At 42.8% G+C, this 26803-nt stretch overlaps 1 protein-coding gene across 4 annotated transcripts in view; it reads left to right on the top strand.

Moving 5' to 3' along the window:
* The first annotated feature begins 564 nt into the window (after window positions 1–564).
* MEIS1 (Meis homeobox 1) overlaps window positions 565–26803 on the top strand; it is a 132993-nt gene continuing 106754 nt past the window's right edge. For all 4 annotated transcript variants that reach the window (XM_045979503.1, XM_045979502.1, XM_045979505.1 and 1 more), the window contains exons 1-6: window positions 565–1276; window positions 3141–3367; window positions 5207–5348; window positions 5858–5908; window positions 6696–6746; window positions 8238–8384. In XM_045979503.1, the coding sequence (XP_045835459.1) occupies window positions 1265–1276; window positions 3141–3367; window positions 5207–5348; window positions 5858–5908; window positions 6696–6746; window positions 8238–8384 (630 nt within the window). In that variant the 5' untranslated portion in view covers window positions 565–1264. The remainder of the gene's footprint in view (window positions 1277–3140; window positions 3368–5206; window positions 5349–5857; window positions 5909–6695; window positions 6747–8237; window positions 8385–26803) is intronic.

Raw genomic sequence — 26803 nt, 5'->3', positions numbered from 1 at the left:
AAGCCCCAGCCTTCACCACCCCCACGTTCTCGGGACTCCTTAGCAGAGCCTTTCCCAGCCTTGCTCCAGCTTATCTTCTCTCCCCGTTTGACTTTTCTACTTGGGGTGGTCAGTTGTGAGAATCCAATACTTTCCGCATTAGTCCCCTTCGCCCCGAAAAATACTGGCAGACCCCAATAATTTCGAGGAAAGTCATGAAGTCTATGCGCAGAGCCCTGTGCAAAATAACTCCCGCTGCTGCCTGCCCCGCGTTTATTCCCAATTTATTTCAAGAGAGTCGGCTTTGGGGAGAGAGTCTGGGGGGGCGGAGAGAAAAGAATACGGAAAATAAAGCCTGCAGCCGGGGGCTCCTGCCCGCGTTTGTGCGCGTGTGCCCTGGGTGTGTGGGTGTTGTGCCTGGGCGTGCGATTTAATGGAGCGCCTCTCTGCCTCTCCAGTGCGGCCAGAGCTCGCTTCGCGCACCCACCCCTGCCGAGGAGCCTACTTGCTGCAGCCCAATGCATTGTGTAAGACGCGACCTGTTATGGCCACCACTACTTCCGGGTTCTAGCATTCTGGTCGGAATCCACCTCTCCGCCTGTGCAACACACACTTTACACACGCACGGGGACTGCAAGCGGGCAGCATCGATCGTGGCTCCTTTAAGACAAACTCAGACAGACATTTTTTTTTAACCCTCCTCCTCTAATCTCCCTCCAGTGCAGCAGTTGCAAAGAGGGAGAGAGAGAGAGAGAGAAAGAGAAAGAGCGAGCGAGAGAAGAGAGAAACTGATTAGGAATTAGGACTGATTCAAGGGAAGCGAGCGCTAGGGCTTTGTGCATTTGAATATTAACATTTGAGGTGTTCTGACCAGAAGAAGACAGAGCGGATGATCATTCATTCACCACGTTGACAACCTCGCCTGTGATTGACAGCCGGAGTGGCAGAAAGCCATGAGATTTGGTAGTTGGGTCTGAGGGGCGCTCTTTTTTTTTTTTTTTTTTTAAACTGATTTTTTTGGGGGAGAGAAGATCTGCTTTTTTTGCCCCCGCTGCTGTCTTGGAAACGGAGCGCTTTTATGCTCAGTGACTCGGGCGCTTTCCTTCAGGTCCCGTAGACCGAAGATCTGGGACCAGTAGCTCACGTTGCTGGAGACGTTAAGGGATTTTTCGTCGTGCTTTAAAAAAATTTTTTTTCCGGGGGAGTTTGCTTATTTGTTTCTTTTCACACTGGCCTTAAAGAGGATATATTAGAAGTTGAAGTAGGAAGGGAGCCAGGGAGGCCGATGGCGCAAAGGGTACGTATTAAAAAACAATTGTGGAACTCAAATGTGAGATTAAATTGAAACGTGGCTGAAAGACAGTGCTAAAAAGTTTCCTTTTTTTTCTCTGTCTTTTTGAATGAGGCTCCTAAAGCCGTGGCCTAAAGGGAGAGAATTTATTCAGTGCATTTGTAGACTTATGTACGTATGTTACATGTAATTAATTCAAGTAATCAAGTTTTCTATAGATTCCTAACCAGCAGCTATATAAATAAAAATACAAGCTTGGGCAATCTTCTGTTTAAAAAACAAAAACAAAAAGCACTAGATATCTAATGCTATAATGTGAGTGTTCAGGGAGCAGAAGTTTAAAGCTATTTTTAAAGGAAATGAAGCAGCTAGAAACTTCTGATGTGTTATTGATTGTGCTCATCTTTTAATATCATTAGAAGTATTTAGCTTTTTTTAAGCAAATGACTTTGTCATAGTACAATGGCTTTGGGGGTCGGAAAACATTCATCTTTTAAAAGTGATTTTAATGTGCATGGATTTTTATAAAAGGTAATACTTTGAAAGTTTTTGTTAGAAAAGCCCTCCACTAATTGGATACTAAGCACACAGCTACTCACTTTAAAAATGCAATACTAATTTCCCCAATATTCCTATTTGAATGGAAATGTAGTGAGAGTAAAGTGAGACAAGGACAACCCAACTGAGGTAGTTTCTTAGAAGAAAGGGGGTCTACAAAAAGCCTTCCTTGCATAATTTGTGTCCTGGCCCTCAAAGCCCTGTTTGCAAAAGAAAGTTACTAGGCTGACACATTTTTCTTTACTGCTTTGGTTCAGGCAAATGTCAGTGTTCTTCCAAACTATTTTCACACCTCTGGCTTTAAGGAGATGAAAGTGGCAATTCCTCTTTTCTTTGAAAATCATTTCACTCTCGGCGCCTCCAAATCTTGGGAAAAGAACTTGCCGGGAATGAAGCAAGGAGAAAATCCTAAATAGCTAAATTTTGCACACAAGAATAATGACAATCAATATGAAAGTAGTTTTTCTGAAGAGAGAATATGGGGGTTGTGTATGCATTTGCTTTTGAATTTACTTTACACCTGATTAGTTAAATTTGTCTCACTAACTTCTAGTCTGGGGGGGGGGGGAGTTCATAAGACCAGAGAAAATAGAATATTTAGCTGTTCCAACTATAGGTTTTCTTTAACTTCGAGGGGAAATTGCCCATTCTAATTCAGCTCTAATGAACATGAAAAGCTACGTTTCTGTAAGTTTCACTTACAAAGAAGCCAGTTGGTTTTGTATAATTTAACAGAGTTTGTCTTGGAAAGCAAAGGAAATGCAGTGTCTTGCAGGACTGCCTAACCCCACGCTGGCAGAGAAATAAAATGAGAAGCCTGTCTGAATTCATGTGCTTAGCTTAGCTGTTCCCATCGTAACTTTTTTTTTTTTCTTAATTCCTCCTGATGGGAAGGGGCTGTGAAACTAGGCGGGCTTGCTGCACTGTCCTAGCACGTTTTATTATTGTGATTTTGAATTTCCTCCTCTAGAGACGTGCACGTTTTACCTTCCGCCCTCCGGGAGAATGCTCCCTTTCTTTCCTTCTTTCTTCCTTCCTTCCTTGCCAAAGGATCCTGAATTTCTGAACTAGTTGATAGGGACACAAGTTAGGGCAAGACCATTCATCCCAGCCGAGTCTCAGAGAGAATCCTAGAATTTTTACTCTAGAAATCATTTTTAAAATAAGAAATCTCAACTTTAGAGATGCAAGGCCACTGAATTTCGGGTTGAAGGATCCAGCTGGACTGACATTATATAAGCTCCGTGCCCTGCTGTCTCCCCATTTGCCCGCCTGGCCTTCTGAACCTTGTTTTCTCCTGTTTGTCATGCAGTACGACGATCTACCCCATTATGGGGGCATGGATGGAGTAGGCATCCCCTCCACGATGTATGGGGACCCGCATGCGGCCAGGTCCATGCAGCCGGTCCACCACCTGAACCACGGGCCTCCTCTGCACTCGCATCAATACCCGCACACAGCTCACACCAACGCCATGGCCCCCAGCATGGGTTCCTCCGTCAATGACGCTTTAAAGAGAGATAAAGATGCCATTTATGGGTAGGTACAATGGGCAGCAGGTTAAGTAGTAGAGACATGACGTTTCCTCTATTTCGCTGTGCCCTCGGTAAAAGGAAAGCTCTGTGGATTGGAGGTACACTATTTGGTAACTTTTCATTTGCATTGCATGGAGAAATTGTTGGGGGGGGCACGGCCTGCCATCCCGGATGCCCCCCATCTCCTCACATGGTCAGCGCTTGCCCAGCACCCGGCTCTGCCGAGGCTGTGCCAACGAGGGGGGTCGCCCTGCAGGAGAAGTTGCCAGAGGTCCCTCGTCTCCTCTCAGACCCCGGTTCGGTAGCTCAGCGGGTTGGAGTCCTTTCTTGCTCCACTTCGCTGGGAGAGCCTTGGGGATTTCTAAATGTAGGGGCCTTTGTGTTGGAACGAAACTTTTAGTTTAAGGGAAAATCTTTTAAGCCACTGATTGTTCTGACTTGCTAAGTTTACTCAGCAACCGTATGCTGGCTGGGCCCGCCGCACAATAAAATCAAGGGAGGACAGTTGCAGGTCAGGCAAGGGGGAACATGCTTTGCATTTAGGGAGTTTGGACCACCGTAGGCAAGGAGAGAGCTCGCTCTGAATTGTTCTAGACATTAAGAAACTTCTAGCCGTTTTAGCACTTTGTGTTCAAAGGTGAAACCTGCAGCATTTGGAAGTAGGTGTGGGGGTGCTCTCAGGCCAGTGTTGTTTTCAGGCTGTGGTTTACACCGTGTTCTCCCAGGCCAGTCGATTGGACCCAGGGCTGGTAAAATCCTTTGAAAGTCACTTGTGCCTACTGTGTGCTCATGAATTTGGGGACCTCGTTTTACTTTGCAGCAACTTTTATTTCTATTTATTTCTTCTTTTGGAAAAGAAAAAAATCAGGCAACACTGACCCTCCCCAGCTGAAAACCCATTCTGCTTTATCTTCTGGTCCCCAGTGCGATGGGCTTGTTGAAATCCCAGCGTTCTCTCCTTAGCGTTAACTGCAAATGGTTTAGGCGCCGGGACAGAACATTTGGGGAAGCTTTGAAAAGGACCCCAAACTGTTAAATTCCCGGCTGGGCTGTGGGAGCTAATAAAAGACTTGAGACACCTCCTTGAGCATTAGTAGAAGCATTTTTTTAATGGCTTGAGATAAGCGACATCTAGGCCCCTCGCTATACTAGCTGCTTTGCCATTCCGCAGAGACAAAAATGAAAGGCTTTACCGCAGGAACATTTGAAGGAACTTTCTTTTGGGGGCAGTGGGGGCCATTGGCTAAGGGAGGGAAGTGCGCAGGGAGCTGAGGAGGAGCCCTGCTGCTCTCCGAGGGCCGTGGGGTCGAGATCGGTAGGTGCAGCCCTCTGACAGCCGGTCCTGCAGCCATAGAGGTCCTTTCCCCAAGTTAGCTGAGCGCCTGCCACCAAGATCCCCCGAGCCTTGGGCTTCGCGAGCCTGCCTTGGGGGAACACACTTGAACAAGCCTTCCCACCCCCTGCGCCCACCGTCTTTCTTCTCCACCAGGTCCTAGATGTGCCGCGGAGGGACTAGGGCCAGTCGGGGTGGGAAACTTCATTCAAAATGGCTGCTGGAACCGCTTGGGTTTTATTCTTAGCAAATGTTACCAATTTCTCCGGCCAGATATGCTGAACCGATCCTCAGATACTGTCCTTGGATAAGGGCCTCCGACTTCGGAGCCCTAGGAGGAAGGGGAGGTGAGCAGTTACCTGGTGGGGGGGGGGGGAGGAAAAAAGTAGATGACAAAATCAGAGAGGGGATCCCCGGCTCGAGCTCCTCTGGCTGTTTTTCTTGGGGGCCTTTTTTCACAGACTGGGGACTAACCATTGTGTTGTTTGTGACTGTTGTATTTTCTTGCAGACACCCCCTCTTCCCTCTCTTAGCACTGATTTTTGAGAAATGTGAATTAGCTACTTGTACCCCCCGCGAGCCGGGGGTGGCGGGAGGGGACGTCTGCTCGTCAGAGTCATTCAATGAAGATATAGCCGTGTTCGCCAAACAGGTCAGCAAAATATATGTTTAAAAAGTAAAGAAAAAAGAAAGAAAGAAGCTCCCTCCCCCACCCAGCACATTTTCAAAAGTAACCAGCAAATAGTCCGCCCTAAGCCATGCCTGCGACATCTACCCTGAGATTTTCCTCCTGTATGAGTGTCTGCGGACGACTTAAAATCACCCATAGTCTTCCCAGCTCCCGCTTCGTGACCTGACGCAGAAAGCTCACTCTATAAAATAAAATCACAACCGCGCGCTGTAGCTGCCTTGGTCTTGGCGAGCGGGCAGCGTCCTCGAGAAGCAGAGTTGCTGGTAGAAGTGACCCTGAGCTCTGGGCTTGTTTTTGGCTGATTTGATTCACACGGAAGGGTTTCTGCGCGGGACGAACTCGGTGTCACCCAGTCTTTCCCGGAGGTTACATCTTTGCCCCCGACAGTGTAATGAGGCAAGAGACTAGGAAGGTGACCAGATTTCAAATGTTCTTTCTCCCCCCCCCCCCCCCTTCTCACTTGTATTTAGATTCGCGCAGAAAAACCTCTATTTTCTTCTAATCCAGAACTGGATAACTTGGTAAGAGTGGACCCCTTCCTCCCCTCCCCCAACACCCCTCCCCCCAAGCCCCCAGCCTTGCTTGAAGCGCCCCAAGGTTTCGAGACGGGTCTTCCCATAGCTGCCAGGCGGCTGCAGACACTTCCGTCCACGGACAAGAGGTCCGGGACAAGATCCCGGGGAAATAAATTCATTTCGAGAGGGGCCGGGCAAGCAGGCGCGGGGAAACGCGAGCTTTTGTTTTTTATGACAGCCGGGCAGCGCAGCTCTAATCAGCGCGGGGATTTATCTCCGGGCCTGTCAGCGTGTGTGCTTAAACTTTGGGGACTTCCCAGCCCTCAAAGTCGCGTCACGAGGGCAGCAACGGGGCAAGAGCCCCCAAAGCACCAGTATGCCTGAAAGGTGTGCGGAAAGCGGCAGAAAGTTTGCAGTGTGAAAAGCCACACGTTGGGGACTATTTGGAATATTTTCGGTGCATTCCTTACAAGGAAACATCTAGTCCAGGGATGTGGCCCTTTCAGGTGGGGTGGGGGCAGTGGGCCTGAGAAGGGGAAGAGCCATGGGAGAGGAGAGTGTTTATGATCCCCACTTAGATGCTTTGTTGTTGTTTTAGCTATTTTTTTTCTCCTTAAGAAATATAAACCTCTAGATGGTACCCAGTCGCTGCTATTAAGTTTTAGTGTTATTGCCATAAATCAGAATAACTCTATTTACTTGGGGGGGGGGGTAGGCTGGAGATGGTAGAGCTGTGACAGCCAATTTTCTGCAAACTAGGAATAGGGTGCTCATTCTTTTTGTATCTTTGCAGATGATTCAAGCCATACAAGTATTAAGGTTTCATCTGTTGGAATTAGAGAAGGTAATTTCTCTAGCCTCTTTTCCTTTTGCTTTCTCCTCACCCCCAAACTTGAGGGGGTGGGGTGGGGTGGGGTGGGGGGAGGGGTCTGAATGGCTGAAGTTCAGGCTTCTGAGACATTTGCATAAATGTCTTTCTTTCTGGTAATTAGTGTCAAGGCCAATCTTAGCGTCCATTTCTCTTTGCAGTTTAATTACAATTTCAGCCACTAAACCCGGCATCTCAAATGCACTAGCCTTGTATTCATTCTTAATACTTCGCTGGCTTTGTATAAATAGTTGCAATTCTATGCATCTCTCTTGATGTTTAGAATGCTGTTGTGAGTTTGCTTTACAGGTTATATACTTTTGTGATCTCTTCTCTTCCTCTTCCCCCCTTTTCTTTGCTACCTCTGGGTGGGTGGGTGAGGGAGTTTTGTTTAGTTTTGGTGAGTTTCTGGAAGACAGTCTGAGAGCAGCGGCAGGTCAGACACAGAGGAGAGGCGGAGGGAGGAGGAGGAGGAGGAGTGGGCAGGGAGTCTGGAGGAGGTGGTGGGGGAGGCACATTAAACCTTGTGCAGAGACAAAGCAGAGTTGATAGTTGTGTCAATTTCTTGAATCTGTGAATCCTGCACACACCCCACCTTCACACTCAAGAAAGGGTGTGGGATAACATGATTTTGCTAGCTGTTCTATAAATCTCAGCAATAAAAACTTAATGCATTGTAATTCAAACTAACATTAAATTGCAAGCACACTGGGGTTTCTTGTGAGTTTGTGCATGTCAGTGATGCCTGAGGCCTGTGAGAGACCAGTCCACTTAAACCTAAATATTTTGAAGCTTTCTTTTCCCTTTTTTAAAAAAATCAATTTGATACTTTTTTGTGTGTGGCTGTAGGTGTTTTTCATATCATGAGTACTGGCAATTTGATTTTCTTCTATTTTTTGAAAGTATCCTAAAATATGCTTCTTATGGGGAGAATCCCTAATTACCAATATTATAAGGATTTGGGCTGTCAGACATATGTCCTATGCCACCACAGTTCTGGTCCTTTGGAGGTGTATATATCTATATCTATATCTATATACAGAGATATAGATATATAGAGAGATCTATATATATATATACATATATTCACATTTTTCCTTAGACTCATTGGAAAAGGACTTATGATAAAGTAAGTGGATGAAATTAAATAGTTTACCTTAAATGTCACCCACGCAGGTCACCTCTCTAATGGCCACAGCCCTGGGAGCAGATGAATTTAACACGGGTGTTGAATATGTTGTAGCCTGTGAATCATCTTGTCACTGTCAATTTTCTGGGATATCTCTATTTTGCAAGAAAAGAAAGTTATTCCTAATTCTGGATGCGTCTGGGGGTCTCTGGAGGACAATTGCTCTGTGTTTCCCTATTTGGAAGTTTGGATCTCACAAGGGGGGTGGTTTGCACTTGTCAATGTCATTTATGCACTCCTGATTATATTTCCATTTTTTTATTTCTGTCATAATGTAGGTACACGAATTATGTGACAATTTCTGCCACCGGTATATTAGCTGTTTGAAAGGGAAAATGCCTATCGATTTGGTGATAGACGATAGAGAAGGAGGATCAAAATCAGACAGTGAAGATATAACAAGATCAGCAAATCTAACTGACCAGGTATGCGCTTTTCAATTTCAACATCCCTAGAAAAAAAAATCTGTATGCATATTGCTTGCTGGGTCACTACCACCTCCTTTTATTATTTGCATATGATTAAGTCCCTTTTAGATACATTTCCATCGAAATGAAAATTTTTGAATAATGTGGCTATTATTGCTTCATTAAGGCTGGCTCTGGGATTCGACCTGGAGAGATGAGCTTGTAAAAGCTTTGCCTGCAAACTTGACCTGTTTCTTGTCGCTTTTAATTTTTGTCTTTATTTTATTTACCCTCTATAATAATGGGAGTGTTAACTGCCAGTGACCGCCTCTGATTGTAGGGCTTTGTTCTGGAGCATTTTTTCCCCCTTCTATTTCGAAGAAAAGAAAAGTGTAGGGTCTGCTTATTTCTTATTTTATTAGGAATAAACCCAAGATAGGTGGTCTAAGAGAGACAGCGAGGGTTTGAAATCTAGCAAATGCTGGCTATTTTCTCCCTGTCTATACGGTTCATTAGCCTGTCTTGTCAGTTTTCCTCGGCCGAGCGCTTCTAGACCTCACTGAACATTGCTTTGTGCGGTGCTCACTGCAAGCTCGCCCATTTTATTGTACTTAATAGAAAAAATAAGACCAGGCCGAGGTTATAAAAACAGATAAATATGGATGTTTCTCCTCCTCCTTTCCACTCATCCTCCAGCTGGTACGTGCACCGCACCCTCTGGGTTGGCAGCCTTTGGAAGTGTCAGCGTCAGGGGTACCCCTGCGACTCCTCGGTGTGGTGGTGGGGGACCTCGCGCCACCCTCCCTCTCAGCTTCGGGCCTTTGCTTGCTTGCCCCCTCCTCTCTGGGGCTCCCTCCAGGCCCTTCTTTCGCCGCGTTGCTAAGTGGGGACGACTTTTATTTGGAGTTGCTGGGGGATTTCTCTCTCTCTCTCACCCTAACACCACTGTTTGCTCCCAGTCTCTCTCTCTCTCTTTCTCCTGTCGCTGCGTCTCTGGATTGGCCCAAAGAAGTTGCAAAAATGCAATGAAAGTGAAAACCTGAGGAACGGGTGAGATGAACCGGGCTCAGGACAGCTCTCTGCAGCGAATTGCTGAAACGCGAATAGAGATTGGGGTTGCCGGTCTCCTCTGGCCTCTCCATACTGAAGTGAAGGCCTAGAGTTGTTTCTCTTTCTGACTTGGCACGTGAGTTCCGTCTTGTGGGGGAGAGATCAGCCTGCCTTTGTTAAGCCAAAGGATAGCCAGTCACGCAGTTTTCCTTTGCAAGCTCTGCCACGATCGCTGTTGGCCAGTCGCTGTCTTGTAGAGTCCTTGCAGGAGTGCCCGACTCCTGGTTTTTGGTGTCATCTTAAAAGTTTTCTTCTCTCAACATCACCCTCTTAACATAAATTACCAGCTTGGATTTCTCTTGGTAATGCCGCGACAGAGGCCAAATTCCTCCTTTCCCCAAGAGCAGGGGAGGGTAGGCAGAGGTGAGCTTTAAAAACACCAGCGCCGGTTCTTTACTGTGATTTGGCAAGTTACAAACTTTCCGCAGTGTAGACGAGTGCACGGAACAGGCAGTCTGAGCATTCCCCCTGCGGCCCGCTGAGGTGGGAAAACTGCAGGCGACTCCCCGGCCCCCCGCTCGGCCCTGCAGGCTGCCGGCCTCCCGCCTGATTCAGCCCGCCAGCCCTCGCCCTGGAGCTGTTAAATGCAGATTCCTCTGAGGAACCCTCGGGTAGCTGCTGTTGAATAAAAATTGTAATCCAACAAGCCTAACTAGAAAATGGGATTCTAAGAGCTCCGGAGTGCTGGGTACATAAAGCTATTTGAGCAAATTACAAGAATCGCTTAGGGGCATGAATGAAATCAACACTTTAATTGCCTCCAAAATGAAGATTTATACCCCATTTTCTCAACGAATCATTATTTTATTAAAGTCAAAGATAAAGGACCAAAGCTATGGGTTTTATTGGGGAGGGGGACACAAAAAATGGTACAACATCATTGTTTTGCTCCTACTCCTTCAGCAAACTTTTGTTACACAATTAGCTTAATTTGAGATATACAGATTGATAGGCAATTGTAGTGGATAAAAATTCGCATTTTATTCTCCCTCACCTAAAAAATATGAGAAGTGTGAATCCAGCTCTCTCCCCTTACTGGTGGGCTTCGCAGCTTTGACTGGGCTCGTGGCGCTGTTGGCCAATGCGCGTGGGCGCACTCGCGTGACCCCTCAAGCTCACCTAGGTCTTGGTGGGAGGACAGTAAACCCAAGTTTTGTTTTTCCTAATTGTCCGCTTCCCGGGAGCCAGGAGCGAGTGTACCTGGGCTCTCCGGGGCACACACGGGACCTAGCCTCGGCCCGGGAGTGGAGGCCCCTGCTTTGGGAGGTGGGGAGACTGAGACCAGGCACTAGGGCCGCCCGCTGGGCGCCAGTTCTTCGGACTGAAGCCTGTTTGCAGGTCCCTGGGAGCGCTGGACCCTTGGTGCGGCGCCCTGGGGGCTGGGCCCAAAAAGGACGGCCTCGCCACCTGTCTGCGAATGTGGCCCAGCCAGTTTGAGCCCCAGCAGAGGGTGCGCTCCTGGACTGGACGCTTCAGGTGTGGTGCGAGCGCTGGTCCTCGTTAGCTCATTAACCCCTCTGTCTCTAGGGCCTGCTGGCGGCACGGTTTATTTTATTTTACTTTTATCCTCGGAGGGCGCCAAGGCTGCCTCTGCACAGGGACCTAGCTGGGATCGACGACTTTGATACTAACCGGTTTCCCGGAGGGCTAAATCGGTGGATATCCATCTGGCCTCGTAGTTTTTGGTTTTTTAAATTTTTTTTTATCAGATTAAGACACCGGTATAAGCCGTGATCTCATTTACCCCCTACAACTATGTTCTCCCCCAACCCCTTCCTGCCCACTTCCACTCCCAGACCCCGAGGAGCCAGGCCTGAGAGTCACCTCCCGCGGGAGCAGGCCTCCCGGGCGCCCTCTCCCGACGGCCTCGCTCCCAGCTCGGCACCCGCACTCCCGACGTCCGGGGACTGAGGGCAGGCGAGGTGCGCCGGGGGCTTCCGGGCCTCGGCTCCCGGCCAGTGCCGGGCTGCGCCCCAGGAGCGGGAGCAGAGGGAAATGATGGTGCGAGGCGTCGAGGCGAGGGCTGAGCCTGGTTGTCAGTGGAGAAGAAAGCTGGCTCGTCGGGCGGCAGGACGCCTGTTGGGGGCGGGGAGTGGTTCGGGGTGGACCTGGGCAGTCAAGAGGGGTTAGGCGGGGAAGAGCCGGGCCTCCCAGACGTTAGACTTTAGGTCCCGCTCCCAGAAGGAGCCGTCGAATGAAGTCTTCCTTCCGAGGGCGGTCTGTTGCTCGCCATTCCTTGAATCTAAGCATTTTCCACTCTAAGAATCAGTCCAGAGAGTGGAGAGAGAGCAGTGAAGAGTCTCCGGGCCCCTAAGGCCGCCTCCCGAGGAGGCCACGCCTGCTCGGGTGCCAGCCCGGGTTTCCCCGCAAGCAGCGGGAGGCAAAGAAATGGTCCCTTTGGATTACAATTTTTATTCAACAGCAGCTCTCCGGGGGGTCCTCAGCTGAATCTGCATTTAACAGCTCTTGGGCGAGGGCTGGCGGGCTGCACAGGGCGCCCTGTTGCATGTTAATCCAGATATGTGCCTGACATCTGGGGAGAAGTAATGTGGCTCAAGGAGATGGAACCAGAAAGCCACGTACGCCAGGCAGGTTAAATGCCAAGTGCTCCTAAAACTCCCCGGGGAGGACTATCGGCCTCCGGGGCTGTGCCGCCCAGGCTGGAGAGCGCCAGGCCTGGGGCCTCGGGGATCTGGGGCAGCCTTGGGCCAGTGAGCTTTGGTTCCCAAGTGGGCTAGGAAAACCCTGGTGGCGGTTGCTTTATTTTAAAAGTGTGAGGTGTTGTTTCTAAAGCATCCTTTGAGTTAAAAATTCTTAAAACTGAACTTGGACTTGACTGAAAATGCCCCCTCCCTGCAAAGTGGGTTAAGGATGCATCCAAGGGAGATTTAAGCTTTCTCTTTTGGGGAGGTGTTTTGGTTAGAAATGGGGACGCGAGAGGGCAAAGGACAGCCTGATGTCCTTGATGAATTGGATCCTCTGCTTTAGAAAAAAAAAATAGATGAGGCCACTGGATATTTACTAATACTAGAAATGCAGGCAATTTGTTTTCATCCAATAAAAAAACTGGCCACAAACAGCAAGAGACGGGAAAATGGTCCCTTTGCCAGGTAGATTGTTTCTAAATGCTTTCATACGGGCACACCTTATTTAAATTGTAAATACTTCAGAGGGTCCCAATGAATGCCTTTGTCTTGGATACCTCAGTCCCTAGGCCTTGCATCCATGGGGGTCTTAGATTCATCTAACTTTACTCTTTGATTGTTGTTGTGGGTCTTGTGTTGTACTCTTAATCCCCACCCCCCTTTTTTTGGAAATATGTAAAGGGAAATTGTGTCAAGGTTCTCTTTAATGATTAAATAATAAGGTGTTGACTGCTTGTCACTATATTGGCTAATTGGGATGTTCATTCTAGGCCCTTTATGGCTTAGTATTCTTTGAATTAAAACTTAGTTGTTTACTAGGTGTATTTTTATTGTTGTTTTCTGATTGGCTTTCTAAAAATTTTAATTCCTGTATAGTTAATATACAGTGTTATATCAGTTTCAGGTATAGAGTATAGTGACTCAAAAGTTTCATGTATTAGTCAGTGCTCATCAAGATATGTGTACTCTTAATCTGATTGGCGTTTAGCATGTATCTGTGTGAATTTCAGGGTAGGTATATATTGATTCCTAATAGGGGCACTTAAAAAACATTTTAGGAAAAGAAAGTGAAGAGTATATGCAGATGGGTTGAGATCAGTTACACTGTTAAATGTCTGTAAGTCTAAATGCTAATACTACAAAAGTTATTTCCTTTTCATAGTGCATCTCTCTGTCTCTGTCTCTCTCTCAAGTGCAAGTTCCATGGTTAATGGAAAGCAATGATACTAATACTACTTTGTACAAAGCAAAGCCATAACAGTAACTATTGTTCAGTGATTTAACTAGCTCTGCAGCAATAGGTCACTCAAATAGCAATCCCTCTCCTACCAGAATGACTCCATTGCTCATGATTTGGAAATATATAGAGTGGTTTTGTGCACTGTTGCTATTGGTCCTAACTTAGAGACTTTTATTAGAAAACGTGGAGAAGCTTACATAGTAGAGGAAGATGAGTAGAAGGAAGAAAAAAAAGGAGTAACATATGGGCACTGCTTTCAGAAAAGTAACAGATATCATGCTATAATTTCCTAACTTTGAAAATAAACAAATTTTAAATCATTATATTTTCAAGCCCTTGGATGTTTAAATGTTAAAATGTTTGGCATCGTCCAAAGATTTAAAACACAGCTGTTGTGGGGCAAGGGAAGGAAAATGATGCAGAAAAAAACTCCATACTCTTAAAAACAAAGACTATTTGTGGCCCCACGGTGAAACAGGTTTATTAAGGTCAAGCAGATAGGCTAAAATATTGACACAAGGCTTACTGTAGTTAAACTAGCTTACCTTCCCTCGTAGGTAGGCTGGGAGAAACTGTAAAGAATTCATAATAAGTTATATTAAGACACTTGTCGTAAATATTGTCAACATGAATTCAAATGAAGTCTTTTTGTATTGGTGATGTTATGCTTTCCATTGCAATAACAATATTTTCTTGTGAAATGTAAATATGTCAAACAAATGTGAAATGCTTAAGTTTTAATAAATGATCATTTAATCATCAAACAACCCAAGTATGTATACAGAAACTTTTAAAGGAAAGTCGGCATACTGCCAAATTCCTATAGAGACTAGCAGGGAAGTGATCAAAAAATGAACACAAAATAAGACTTCCTGTAAGAAGGTCTATAATTCAACATTATTTGACTCCACTGTCAGGGAAATAGTTGAAGGATAGTAAACTGATACCATTCTCATTCATTTTTGTTACACAGTCTTAAACGATTGCACTAGTAGTGATTTACATGGCCTTTTTTGGATTATGAGATCTGTCATATGTGTATCAAAGTATTACTTGAATTTACGTTATAATTGAAACAAAATTTTTTGTCATTTCTCCTGACTGCAAGAATTTAACTTAATATTTAAAAATTTCATCAAAACTATGGTAAAGTTCTCTTTTATAGATAAAGAAATAAAAATAAAATACATGTGACTCTGTATCTGATAGTCGTACAGATGTCAGGCTTAAAGGTTTGCAGAATCACAAGTAAAACAACCCTGATGTAAATCATGTACAGCTTGGTGTTCATACTCAGGAGGACCCATCGGCATATAAGACCTGTTTTAAAAGTTAGAGTCTAAAACACAAAACACTCTTCCAATTTGAATTTTAATATTAATTAATAAATGATAATAATAATTCCAAAATTTGCCTTTTGCGGATCCAGTAAAAGTTTGGCGATTTTGCTATCCTTAATCTTTATGAATAAACCTTACACGCATAAAATCAGTTTTGAAAAATTCGAGCAGATGAGTGTGTGTATGTAGTATTAAAAAAAAAAAGGACATTCTCACTGTATCCTTAATTAAAAGTGCCATGATTTTGGGAGTGTAGGAATTTGCAAGAGCTTTTTGGAGTCTTAAAATAGCCTCTCCAGGAAGTATACCTTCATTGGGCAAATTGCTGAATTTCCCACACTTGTAAATTTGACATTTTAATAAATGGCACACAGGATACCGCTGGAAATAAGCAAGAATATAGTCATTTAAAAATTTGTCACTAGAATCCAATTTCAATCAATTTAATGCATTCATGTGTGCAAAATTAAAGCAATTGGCGACACTTTGCTAGACTCTTTCTGAACACTTTTTTTTTTCCCTCCAAATAGCATTTCTTAATCTAGGAAATATATTTTTGTTAAAGGAAAATACAAGAGTGCAAATCCTTTGAAATTGTTTTATATTTCTGGACTTCTTGGTTAAGAATTCCTAAAATTGACTAAAACGTACCATTAAAAGATTTCTCTGATGGAAAAAAGCTTAATTCTGCATTTATTGAATTATGTACCTGTTGTTCATTGGCATCATGAGTAAATACAATTAAATACAAAATATAGCCTGAACTGTCATTAACTGTCTTCAAGATATGTAATGATCCTGCTGTCACTTTTCCATGGCATGTGCACCACTCTGTATGCCGTAAATTAATGGAGGATAAATAAATTGTGAAAATAAACTCTATATTACTTATAATCCTCCAAAACACATTTCTATAATTGATTCTCCCATTGGTACTTTTCATGACTCTATTTACAGTTAATAGGATTTATAATCATGAGGTAAAGAACCTTGAGTGTGAAATGTTATGGTTCTTTAAAAAACTTAAATGAAATCAAAGTTTTCCTCAGAAAAGAATTGCTGCCGCTATTAATAAGTTTACTAAGTAATACTCTTAAAATCAGCATGACTTTTTACGAGTTTACCAAGTTTAAGCAACATTCTTAGTCTTGCTACTTTTTTTCATTTTGAAACAGTACAAAGTCTTAAATTTCACCCTGGATTTAAACATACGTTATTTTGACTCATATAGAAGATCGTGGTTGGTGGGGAGTTAACATTTTGAGCGATATTAGAATGATTCCCGGACAACACATAACTTGGAATTAATTATTGCTGATGAATTCCCATTTCTCTAGATTTTCCCCGCATACTTTACAACACCACATGGTAGCTTGTTTATTGTTAGTGGTAAATATCTGGGCTGGTGCTTATTATTTAGCAAAGCAGCACTCTGGTTCTTTCTTTCTAATCACTTCTTTTCCACTGTTTGGTAAGCCTCCTAGGCCTGAGATTTGAACTTGAACTAGTTTGCTAGGTCTCATTTCCCTATTTGAGCACCTTGTGGGCTATTACCCACACGTGGGTTTATTTTCCTGCAAAGATGAAAAATGTTACTCACTTTAGAGCAGGAATGAGTAGACCAAAGTCATCAAATACTCCCAGCCTGTGCTTTACAATTAGGAGCAAAACTGAAAACTGTTGTTCTTGTTTGCCTTCCCTAGGGCTCTGAATACTTGATATAAAGATTCATATCAGCCCTTTTGTGTTCTTCCTCTTAAGGCCTAAATGTTTATTTTCAGTGACTGTATTCTTAACGGATAGTCCATATTTGTTCCCAGACCTCCATGATTTGCATTTTATTCTGCATTTGCATTCACACTGTGTCCCCTAGAAACTCTTTAAAGTGAAGTGTGTTTATGACTATTATGAAACTCTGGAAAATGAAGTTTGTAATGAAATCGACACAGTCATCAAAAGGACAATGAAGGGAGCAATTTGATGTAAACCCCGAGTTTTCTTATGCCATCCCAACTTGCAAAAGGGTTATCTCTCTTTTTTAAAAAAATATTAGAAGCTGAATGAATCAGAATTTCTTTAACAATAAAACTCCTCCTAATATCTCCATAACTATTTGATAACTTAATTTGATAGACAAGCTATAATTAACTGTGACCTATAGTGTTTTCTGTTATTCAGACAGTATTCCTTAGCGATTTGAAAACTTAATTTCCAACTAAATGGTGTACAATGTCTGACGTTCTAAAGGCCTACTTATACCATTTACAAGAAGTGGAAATAGTTTGTGTGTCTCTGGGGCTTCAGAGGGAGATTCTTTGAGGATGGGGACTAACAATTTTTACAATGTGAAATCCTAGCAAACTAACTAGTGCAGGTGGACTTTGGGAGGATTTTGTTTTGTTTTGTTTTGTTTTAAGGTAGCCTTCCTTTCTGTTCACTGCAACGTTAAACATTATTCACAGGGATGAAAAAATAAAACCACTGTGTTTCATGAGACAAAAATGCATCCATGACATTTTAAGTCCAGTTATTTTATTGATCATAAAAAGCAGTAGTGTAGAGAGAGAATTAAAATTGCAGCAAATAGGTAAGCTGCTGCAATCAGAATAGAAACTTTAGCAGTAAAATTAAATCAGGTATTTTGGGTTCCGCTGAAACATTGACTTGCAAGTCCCCACCAGATCTGGAATCCTTTTAAAACCCCCATTTCAGAATATTTAGTGTAAGAACTTTGTGGTAATTCCCCATTGAACATTACTTTCATTTGAAATTGTTCATTCATAAGAGACTCAGTCTCCTGAGTAGCCACCCTGCCCTTCACTCTTGAACAGTTCAGATAAATGTATTATTTATTTACAGTCTATTGTATACATTATTTATGGGAAATATGCTATAACTGTGCAGAGCATATGGAATTTATCTTTGAGACATATGGCTGGTATCTGTACCCAAAGTGGCATAACCCTCAGTAGATAACAAGGTTACCCTCAGTGTGCAGATAAGTATTGTCTCTTAGAGCCTCATTACGTGTTTGTATGTCATAATTCTACACGCAAATGCAGTTTTCTGTTTTCTTTTTAATTGTCATAGTTTTCTTGGCTCTAGCTTCTGCCAACGGGAATCAGGAACTTTACATTTCCAGTTGGTCTTGGTGATGAATTCATATGTCGGAGGACAAAAACAAGATATCGAGGAGCAGAACATTAACCCCTTCCTTTCATTCAGTTCTCTTCTTTGTCCTTTACTGTGTTTCCCATTTTCTGAAGAATATTGGCCGTGAAATTTTAATGCTAGTTGTGTATTTGGTGGCTCGGCCTATCGTTTCACCACATTTGGGGATTTTGTTAGCCGTATTTGAGAACAAAATCACCAAGAAAAATATCAGACTCCTTGTGTCGTGCACTTCCTTGTGCAGAATAATGGAGACATCTAGACTGTGCTTGTTCCATGCATATCAAGTGTATTGTCGGTGTTCGAGTATATTCTATTCTGATAATTATTCAAAGCCAGTAACAATCTGCATTTGAGGGAGTATAAACATTTTTATTCTGGAATTTGGAATTTGCAGCAACTCAATTTGATTTTCCAAATTACCCTGGCATTTCAATTAGACGCATTGTTCTTCACTCTTCTGTTTCGACATTCTGAAGGTTTGCTTGCCACCCTAATAGTGAGTTGTTTGAGTGTTTAATATTTATTGAGGGCATGTAAAGAACGTGCCAATAGAGAAAGAGGAGAATAAAACATTAAGAAATCAATTATGGGGCTTTTCTTCACTTGGAGTATACTTCTAATACTCCACATACTCTATAACTGGTAAAATAGTATGAACAGCCTCATAATAATAGCTTTGCATATGGCTGAAGAACGGCATTCCCATGAACTGGAATCCCTTGAAAAGTGAACCAACAGTAAAACTCAGACTCCTGCTTCTTGAATTCACAGCCACCTAGGTTGTTCTCTCAGTTAAGTGACTTGAAACGTAGAGAACTTGGCCACTCTAAGAATCAGAAATGTAAATTAAATTTCAGAATGCCTTGAGAAAGGCCTTTCTGATGATTTCACCCAAGATAAATAATGAAGGGGAGAGAGAGAGCTTGCTCAAGGATTCAAAAATTCCTTGAAGAATGACAGATTCTTTGAAAATACAATTTGGCTGAAAATATAAAAAGCTGGAAGTGCTTCTGAAAAAAACCACAGGGAAATTGGAGAATATCCTCTAGCTAATTGTTAGTAGAAATCAGTGGTATATGTAAATTTCCATGATTCTTTTGTTCAAAGTATAATGCTATAAGGAAAAACAACACAAGAGTACATCTTGGCTGAATTGTTTTTTTCTTCTTCTCGTGTCAAATGTGGGTTTTCTGATTTGAGAGTTTAGAGGTAGAAGAGATTTCAGAAACACTTGAGAAAGAGCAATTAAGTGTACTGATTGTAACTTTTAGTTACACAACCTCTCAGGCTGGGAGCGTTTCAATAAGATATGTATATAATTTAGAGCCAGAGCACTGGTATTTGACTCTAGGCTTTTCTGGGAGAGGATAAGGCACTCCTCTGGCCATGAGCCTCAGTGTCATCATCTATAACACAGGGATAAGGAACCCATTATATGGAGTTACTGTGACGACTAAATATGAATGAATGTAGAGTGTTTAAAACCAGAAACCTTAAATAAACAGCATATTAAATGATGCTTTATCCCCTTGTATTCTGCCCAACCTTCAGCAGCACGAGTTTGATTTGGGGAGGGAAGGTAGGGTGGTTGTTAATTTTATAGACCATTTTATAATCATAGAGCTTAAGGAAAATGTCTTTTTAATTCTTATTAGGTGGGGTCACTATTATTCTGATGTCCTCATAGTGTAAAAGGAGACTGGACACTCAGTTGTGTCCTGAAATAGTACTAAAAGTCACTACAGATGCACTTTCAGGTTCAACCCCAGGTAACAGTTACGGGCAGATCTGGGGCTATGTACTTTTCTCCACATTTCTGAGTGCAGATGCTTCATAGTTAGTAACCAGTTGCTTACATGGGCTTATTATCTTCTCATGCTAAGGATACAACGTTTCTGCATTATCGGGATATTCTTTTTGCTAGGATGGTTGCCTGGAAAATTTGTGGTTTGAAGTTGTTTTACATAAGACACTTTTGCGTTTATTTTATCATAATTTGTTTGCAGAATGAGGAGCACTGAATACTGAGTTTCAAATGTAAAATAAGACATTAGGAAGCAAGCAGTCTTACAAAGGGATTTTATAACATCAGGTAATACTGGCATATAATTTACAGATTCTTCTGTCACTCCTAAATAGAAACGATAGAAAATAATCTGAATTTCAGCAGAAAGCTCTCAGAAGATAAATAAGGAGTATGGTTTGAAATATTTACATACAAATATTTGGAGATACAGTGGTGCCGGTTGGATTAGAGTGTTTGTTTCAACATTTTAATTCTGAATTACAGTTCACAGATATTTCAGGAGTAGAAGTATATAGAATCGTTAGTCATTTAATATAAGGGTTTACTTTTATTAATTGCGTGCCAGCCAGAATACAATGGCACAGGAAAAAGAGACATTATTGAAACATAAATAAGTATTTCCACTAAGATTCCTAGTGTAATAAGGCTTTATTGTCTTTTCCGTTCATGGGATTTTTCTCCACAACAAACTGCTTAGTAGAATTTGAACATTCAAGGCACCCAAATAATTTCTAAATTACTCATCAACTTTCCAGTTTTGAGGTTTGGGTAAAACTGCTTGTTATCCCTTGGTAGTAGTTTCCCTTTGGCAGTAATTATTCTTTCCCCATGTCATTGTTGGAGTGTACCTGCCCTGTGTGAGAATCTATGTTATCTTCCGAGATCACGGTGGGGTCACCAAGAAATGCTGCTTGCTTTGGTTCTCAATGTAGACACATTGGGCCACAGGTATCAGTGCTGTGTGATTTCATGAGGAAAGCTTTTGGAGTATGTTGGGTAGTGTTTTATATCTGTAGAGTTTTTCCTTAGCTTTACCGATTTCATTTTTAATGTCATGGATGAATTAATTCCACTCTGCAGGTCCATAATAACCTGAGAGTGTCAGAGTTGAGTCCAAAAAGATAACAGGCTGCAAAAGTCAGATCTTAAGGAGCACGGGCAAAGTGACCCAGTGTGCTAGGTCTGGCCTCTTAACGCCACTGCCTTCACACCTGCCACAGCGGCCAGCCCTGGGGCCTGGAATGGGAGCTAGGCATGGACATTGGCAAGAGAGCAGGCAAGATATTTAAGGGCTGGTAGATTTTTCAAGCTGCGTCGGACTGCCAAACTGCTTTAAATTTCATCACAACCTAATTAAAAAATTAAAGTACTTCCTTTCCACATTCTTTGGCCTTCTTTCACGTGCACACGACGTGTGTAGGTTGCTGTGTGCATGGGAGTGTTGAGCGTGCATGGGAGTGTGAACTGGTGCATCTCCCCATGCTTGAACCTGAGGCTTCGGGGATTCCTGGAGCTCGTACAATCACCTGATACAAAACTTCTCATTTAAAGATGAAATTACTCCTTGGAGAATTTTCACCAAAGGCAAAAAAGCACAAAAATTCTTCTCCTCCTCTCTACATGCCTCATTACACAGAGATAGAGGATTCAGTGTTTGAAAAATTATCATTTTTGTAGGTTTTATTTGTGGTACGTGAGAAGTGGAAAATCTAGAACTCAATTTAACAGACGCTGTCTCTGCCTTCACAAACTAGCTGCCACTACCATCGTACAATCGTAGATACCTAAATATATATGTATTATTTTACATATAATACCTTTAAATAAATACATATATTTAAAGCAATACATCAGAGCTGCTAAGTTTTAGGAAGTTTTCAGAAATCTGCCGTATTGGGTGGTGAGTTAGACACCCTATGCTGTGTGTGACGATACCAGCTCGCTCCGACGTGGTGAGCACCGTAACTAAGGGATAATTGGATAATCATTGAGATGTGTTTCTAGATTAAAAGTTCGCAATGGCAAGGATGGTAGGGCTGGAAGAGGAAGTGTGGGGTCTTGGTGAGGGCCATGGATTCTGAGTGGGGATGCTGGATTTCCACTGTCTCACCCCTAATTTACCATCTGCCCTGAGTCACCAAAATTACCCATCAGGCCTCTGTTAAGTGGGGTATTAAGAAACACATTTTATCGCAGCATTAGAAAGGGGCTCAAAGAGGACCTTGGCAGGCCTACAGACTTGGCAAAGGAGAAGGAGTGGGGGCGGGGAGAGGGAAGGAAATGAGAAAAAGGAGGAGAGTTGAAGGAGAAAGTCGGAAGAAGTGTGTGAGGGAGATAATCTTGTGGAGAGTGGGCCTCCCTGCAGCCAGCGTAGGCCACCCTGAGGGACACCTCAGGCCACCACCAGTCTTCACCCAGCACGACACTTGCCTCCTCGACTTTATCATCTTTCAGCAGGATTGAGTGTGGACTTAGAAGAGGTTTTACTAGCACACCATTCCCAAGCACTTTTTAATGTGGCCCTTGAATCCACAGTCTGTGTGTGCACTCAAGTATTAATCTGTGAGTTTCTGGTATTTAAAACTATCTAAAAGCTTAAAGGGTAAGAGGACAGTTTCACTGTGTTAAAACAAAATGCGCTGCCCAAACTTGTCATGCCGAAATGAATTTGCCTAATGATTTCCAGGGATTTTTTTTTTTTTTTTGAAATGTGTGTAAGCAATTTTACACTTTTAATCTGAATGACCCTAATTTGAAATTGGGGAGACATAGCCTCCAAGAAGTGTGTTCCGAGAAGAACAGGGTTTACCCAGGGCTCTAGCAATGTGTGGGTGCTGTTTGATGGTTGATTGACTTGAATGCTTACACTGTATATTTGGGTAATCTGGCAGATGCAAACGGGGGCCACCAAGATTTTTAAATAGGGCTTTTAGCCTACCAGACTTTAAATAATTCATAAATAAAGAAATCCTTGTACTTCCAATTTCTCAACTTCAAGTACTCCCTGATAAACGTGTATCCCTTTTTATAGCAGTACTCAGACCCCTTCTCTCCTCCTCTCTCTGTGTATGGATCTCTCTGGCCCCTTTTTCTCCCATAGCTCATTGATTGGGAGAAATATAAGGCATCATTTCCACTGAAGTTCTGTGCCTGTAAGGGTCCTGAGAGACACTGTTGAGACAGAAGTGCAAAGTCTAGGGCAGGGGACTAAGTAGATGTGGCCACCCTGGCCATGTGTGTGACGGTGGCCATCAGCGGCCCTGTCTGCCGTGGCTCAGGGACAAGGGCAGGTGTGGGAACGTGATCACATGTGTGCAGGAGTATCGTGCGCATTGGTGAGTTCCCCATGTGGCCTGGCGACTCCCCTGGTCTGGAGGGACTACATTGTTCACGCTGGGAGACAAGCCAGCTCTTTCAGGCCACTAGAGATCATTTGCTGAAGAGACCCCGGTGGTTTGAAAAAGTAAATGTACTTCCCAAAGAGGAAACCACCTATGGATAGGTGCAGACCAACCTCACGTTTTGAAGCCTGTGATTCAGTTTCTACATAGCTGCTGGCTGACCTCTTCAGTCTCAAGATCACCACACTCTCATTTATCTACCTTTTTGAATGGGACTGGTAGGGTAGAAATTTTGAAGAACAAAATCCCACTATTTTTCGGTCTGGGAAAAACATGACTCTAACATCATGCTGACGTGATGAATGACCAAGTGAGAAAATATGTCAAAGTGCTATGTATACTGTAAAGTGGTTTATAAATATTAGGCATCAAATTAAACCTGATGGGGTGGGAGGAGCAAACCACCTGTAAGATCATGTTATTTGAAGGTGAAAATAAGATCAGTGTGCATTCCCTGAGCACACACCAGCTGGGAGATAGCCCAAGGCATACCAAACTGTACACTAAGTCAGCTCAGGTTAGCTATTCTTTCCAGAAGATCTGTAAACTGAGCACACCTGTGTGTAGATATTTCAGGTTTGACTGGGTCAACCCATGTCGTTACATTACAAACTTTAGTAGCTGTCATTTATTGAGTGCTTGCTGCATGCCTGGAAATAGACATATGTTATGCCTACAGAGGATTATTATTATGTTTTCATTGAAATATGACTGCAAAGGAGCCTTTTTTGGTCCCCATTTATGGATTAGGGTATCAAGAGTTAGAGAGGATGTGACTTGTCTAAAACCATGTAAATGGTGCAGCCAGATTTGAAGTTGGGATATGGCTACCCTCAAATTTCCTTTCTTTTGACTGTGTTATACTGCAAGTGAGTATTTATATATATAAGTAAATATATATAAATAAAAATTAAAAAATATATATAATATATAAAAGATTTTATATATATTGTATATAATATATATGTTTATATATAACTTATATAACTATATCTATTTAAAGATTTTATTTCTTTGAGGGGGAAGGGGCAGAACAAAAGGGAGAGAGAGAATCTCAGGCAGATTTCACATGGAACAGGGAGCCCAGCGCGGGGCTCAATCTTACAACCCTGAGATCATGACCTGAGCCAAAACTGAGTTGGACACTTAACCAACTGAGCCACCCAGGCGCTCTCTCTCTCTCTATATATATATATGGTGGTGTGTGTGTGAATGCAAGTGTATGAGATGTTTTTAAATTGTACAAACCTTTTTCAGATGTTTTATGATATTTAATATCAGAGATCACAGTATCAGATGACAGTTTAACACAGGAGCCCTCTACATATCACTTAAGTTATTCATTTGTTCATTCAGAAATATATTTGTATTTACTGTGTTACAGACACTTTCCTGGGATGGAGGGCATACTGATGAATAAGATATAGTTCAGGACTTCAGAACATTCATAGTGTAGAATTCTACAGGTCACCACAAAACAATATGGGAATGAAATGATAGAAGTGTTCATGTGGTGCTTTGTGTACATCCTCGGGGAAGAGTGTGTGTGTGTGTGTGTGTGTGTGTGTGTGTGTGTGTGCACGCGCTCACATGTGTATCAGGGAAGGCTTTTGGGGGGAGGTGTTATCTGAGCTGTAACTTAATTAACAAATAGGAAGTAATTAGGGGCTAGGGCTAGGATGAGGGGTGGTAGTGGGAGAGGATGACAATTGGCCTGGAGGGACAGGCAGAATGTATCTTTCAGAAATCACATGCTGGAGCACTAGAAACAGGTTGAGGAATGGTCCCCAGGGCGTGGACTATGAGGGCTTACTCTATGAGGGCTAAGGACCCCAGATGTAGTATTCTATGGGCAGTAGGGAGCTGTTCATTCATTCATTCAACAAACAGTTCCTGAGTGCCAACCAAGTACTGGGCACTGAACTTGATAGGCAGGATGCAACGACAAGCAAGAGTGACCAGTTCTGTCCTCAACTCTAGTGAGATTGAACTGGGAAGTGATATGACTCAACTCTTCAAAGCTGGGAGGGCCTGAATAAGACCAGCAATCACTAAGGTAAAAAATGAGAGATTTATTTGTGAACTGCTTAGGGATAAAAATGAATAAGACTTGATGACTGATTGGCTGTCTGGGGGAGGGGGAGAGGTGTCATGGTTGGTCCTCCAGTTTATACCATGGATAGATGGGGTTATACCTACTGGGATCAGTAACAAAGAAGAATAAATAGGATGTTAGTCAGGAGATGAAGAATTTAGCTTTGGACTTGTTGAGTGAGGTGAACGTCTTTTCATGGAAAGGGTTTAGCAGATAGTTGGGCATACAAGTCTAAAAACCAAAGAAGAGATCCAGAAACACAAATTTTGTGGCATATGGGTGAGAACTCAAATTACGGTAGTGAAAGGAATTGTCTAATGAAAAGTGATATGAAGACCAGAAGTTATGGCCCAAATTAAGGCATAGATGTTAAAGGGATGGAAAAGATGGAGAGAGGAAAAGTTACCAATAGATAACTTCATTCAGGAGGAAGGATAGTTTGGGAAGTTGCAGTTCATCTCTTGGAATATTGGTGGGACAGTAAATGATGAATGATTCAGGTTAGTTCCCTAAGCCTTGACTGAGAACAGAGCATGCACCATACCTTGTGCTGAGCCAAGAAAGGGAAGATCCAGATATTATCCTTGCCCTAGAGGAGCCTGTGGTCAAGGAGGTCATTGCCTCTATTTGACTACCAGATACCGCTATAATTGCCTTATAAATAAAAAATACCACTCGATGAATCTTAGCATAGCATCATTAAAAAAACCCTTATTTCCAAGCGTTCTTGAGAAATGATAGAAGGCATGGGAGTGTTCAACCCGTTGAAGAGAGAAAGCGTGGGGAGAATCATATGCTGGCACCACATATTTAAAGTGGCTGTCTTTTGGGGCTCCACAACTAGACAAAATGTAAGTAGAAATTAGAAGGAAATGAAACCAGTTTGTATGCTATATATTTATATAGTGACCAAGAACTTCCTGATGGAGCAAAGCTTCTCACTGGCTGCCTCCATTTATGACAAAAGAAATGATGTCTGGAGGACCACTGGCTCTCAGTGTCAGGTTAAAGTGTTGATTCCACAATCTTGAAGGTCTCTCCAGCCCTGGCTTTTCCATCTAGCCCTGTGGTGGTTCTCAGTCTTTTAAAGAATCACATACCACTTTCACAATCTGATGAAAAGTTATGGACATTCTCTCCAGGGGGAAAAAATGCAAGTATGCCCATAAACACAATTATTGCTAAAACAAGACCGCCCAACCCACCCCAAAGTCTTTAGGAGGTCTCTGGACTTCAGGTTAGGACCTCTTGTCCTAATAGATTTCTAATAGATGGGAACATAGGTATGACTTACTCTGAAATTACATACATTGAAGAAAAAAGCCTCTTTGAGACTTAATTCAGAACCATGACTATGGTTTGCTATACATCTAATGCTATGCATCATTGATTTTATCCTGTCAGCCTTACTTTACAAGTGGCCCCAAGCAACTTACAACTTCACAGATATATGTACATAATTGTATGCACATATTTTATTTTAATAATAATAATGATGCTGTTTGGTGTAACCACAGAGCATCACAGAGATGTGTTATTGTAACCGAGATTCTCGGGTGGTTGGAATTTGGGGGAGTTCTTTCTGATTAGGGCTGTCTTACATATTTATGCCAGAAGAGTTCATG

This window comes from Meles meles, chromosome 15 (assembly GCF_922984935.1).
Source record: "Meles meles chromosome 15, mMelMel3.1 paternal haplotype, whole genome shotgun sequence".
Taxonomy (NCBI): Eukaryota; Metazoa; Chordata; class Mammalia; order Carnivora; family Mustelidae; genus Meles; species Meles meles.
The sequence above is the reverse complement of the archived record's forward strand: the minus strand, read 5'-3'. Positions and strand labels throughout refer to the sequence as shown.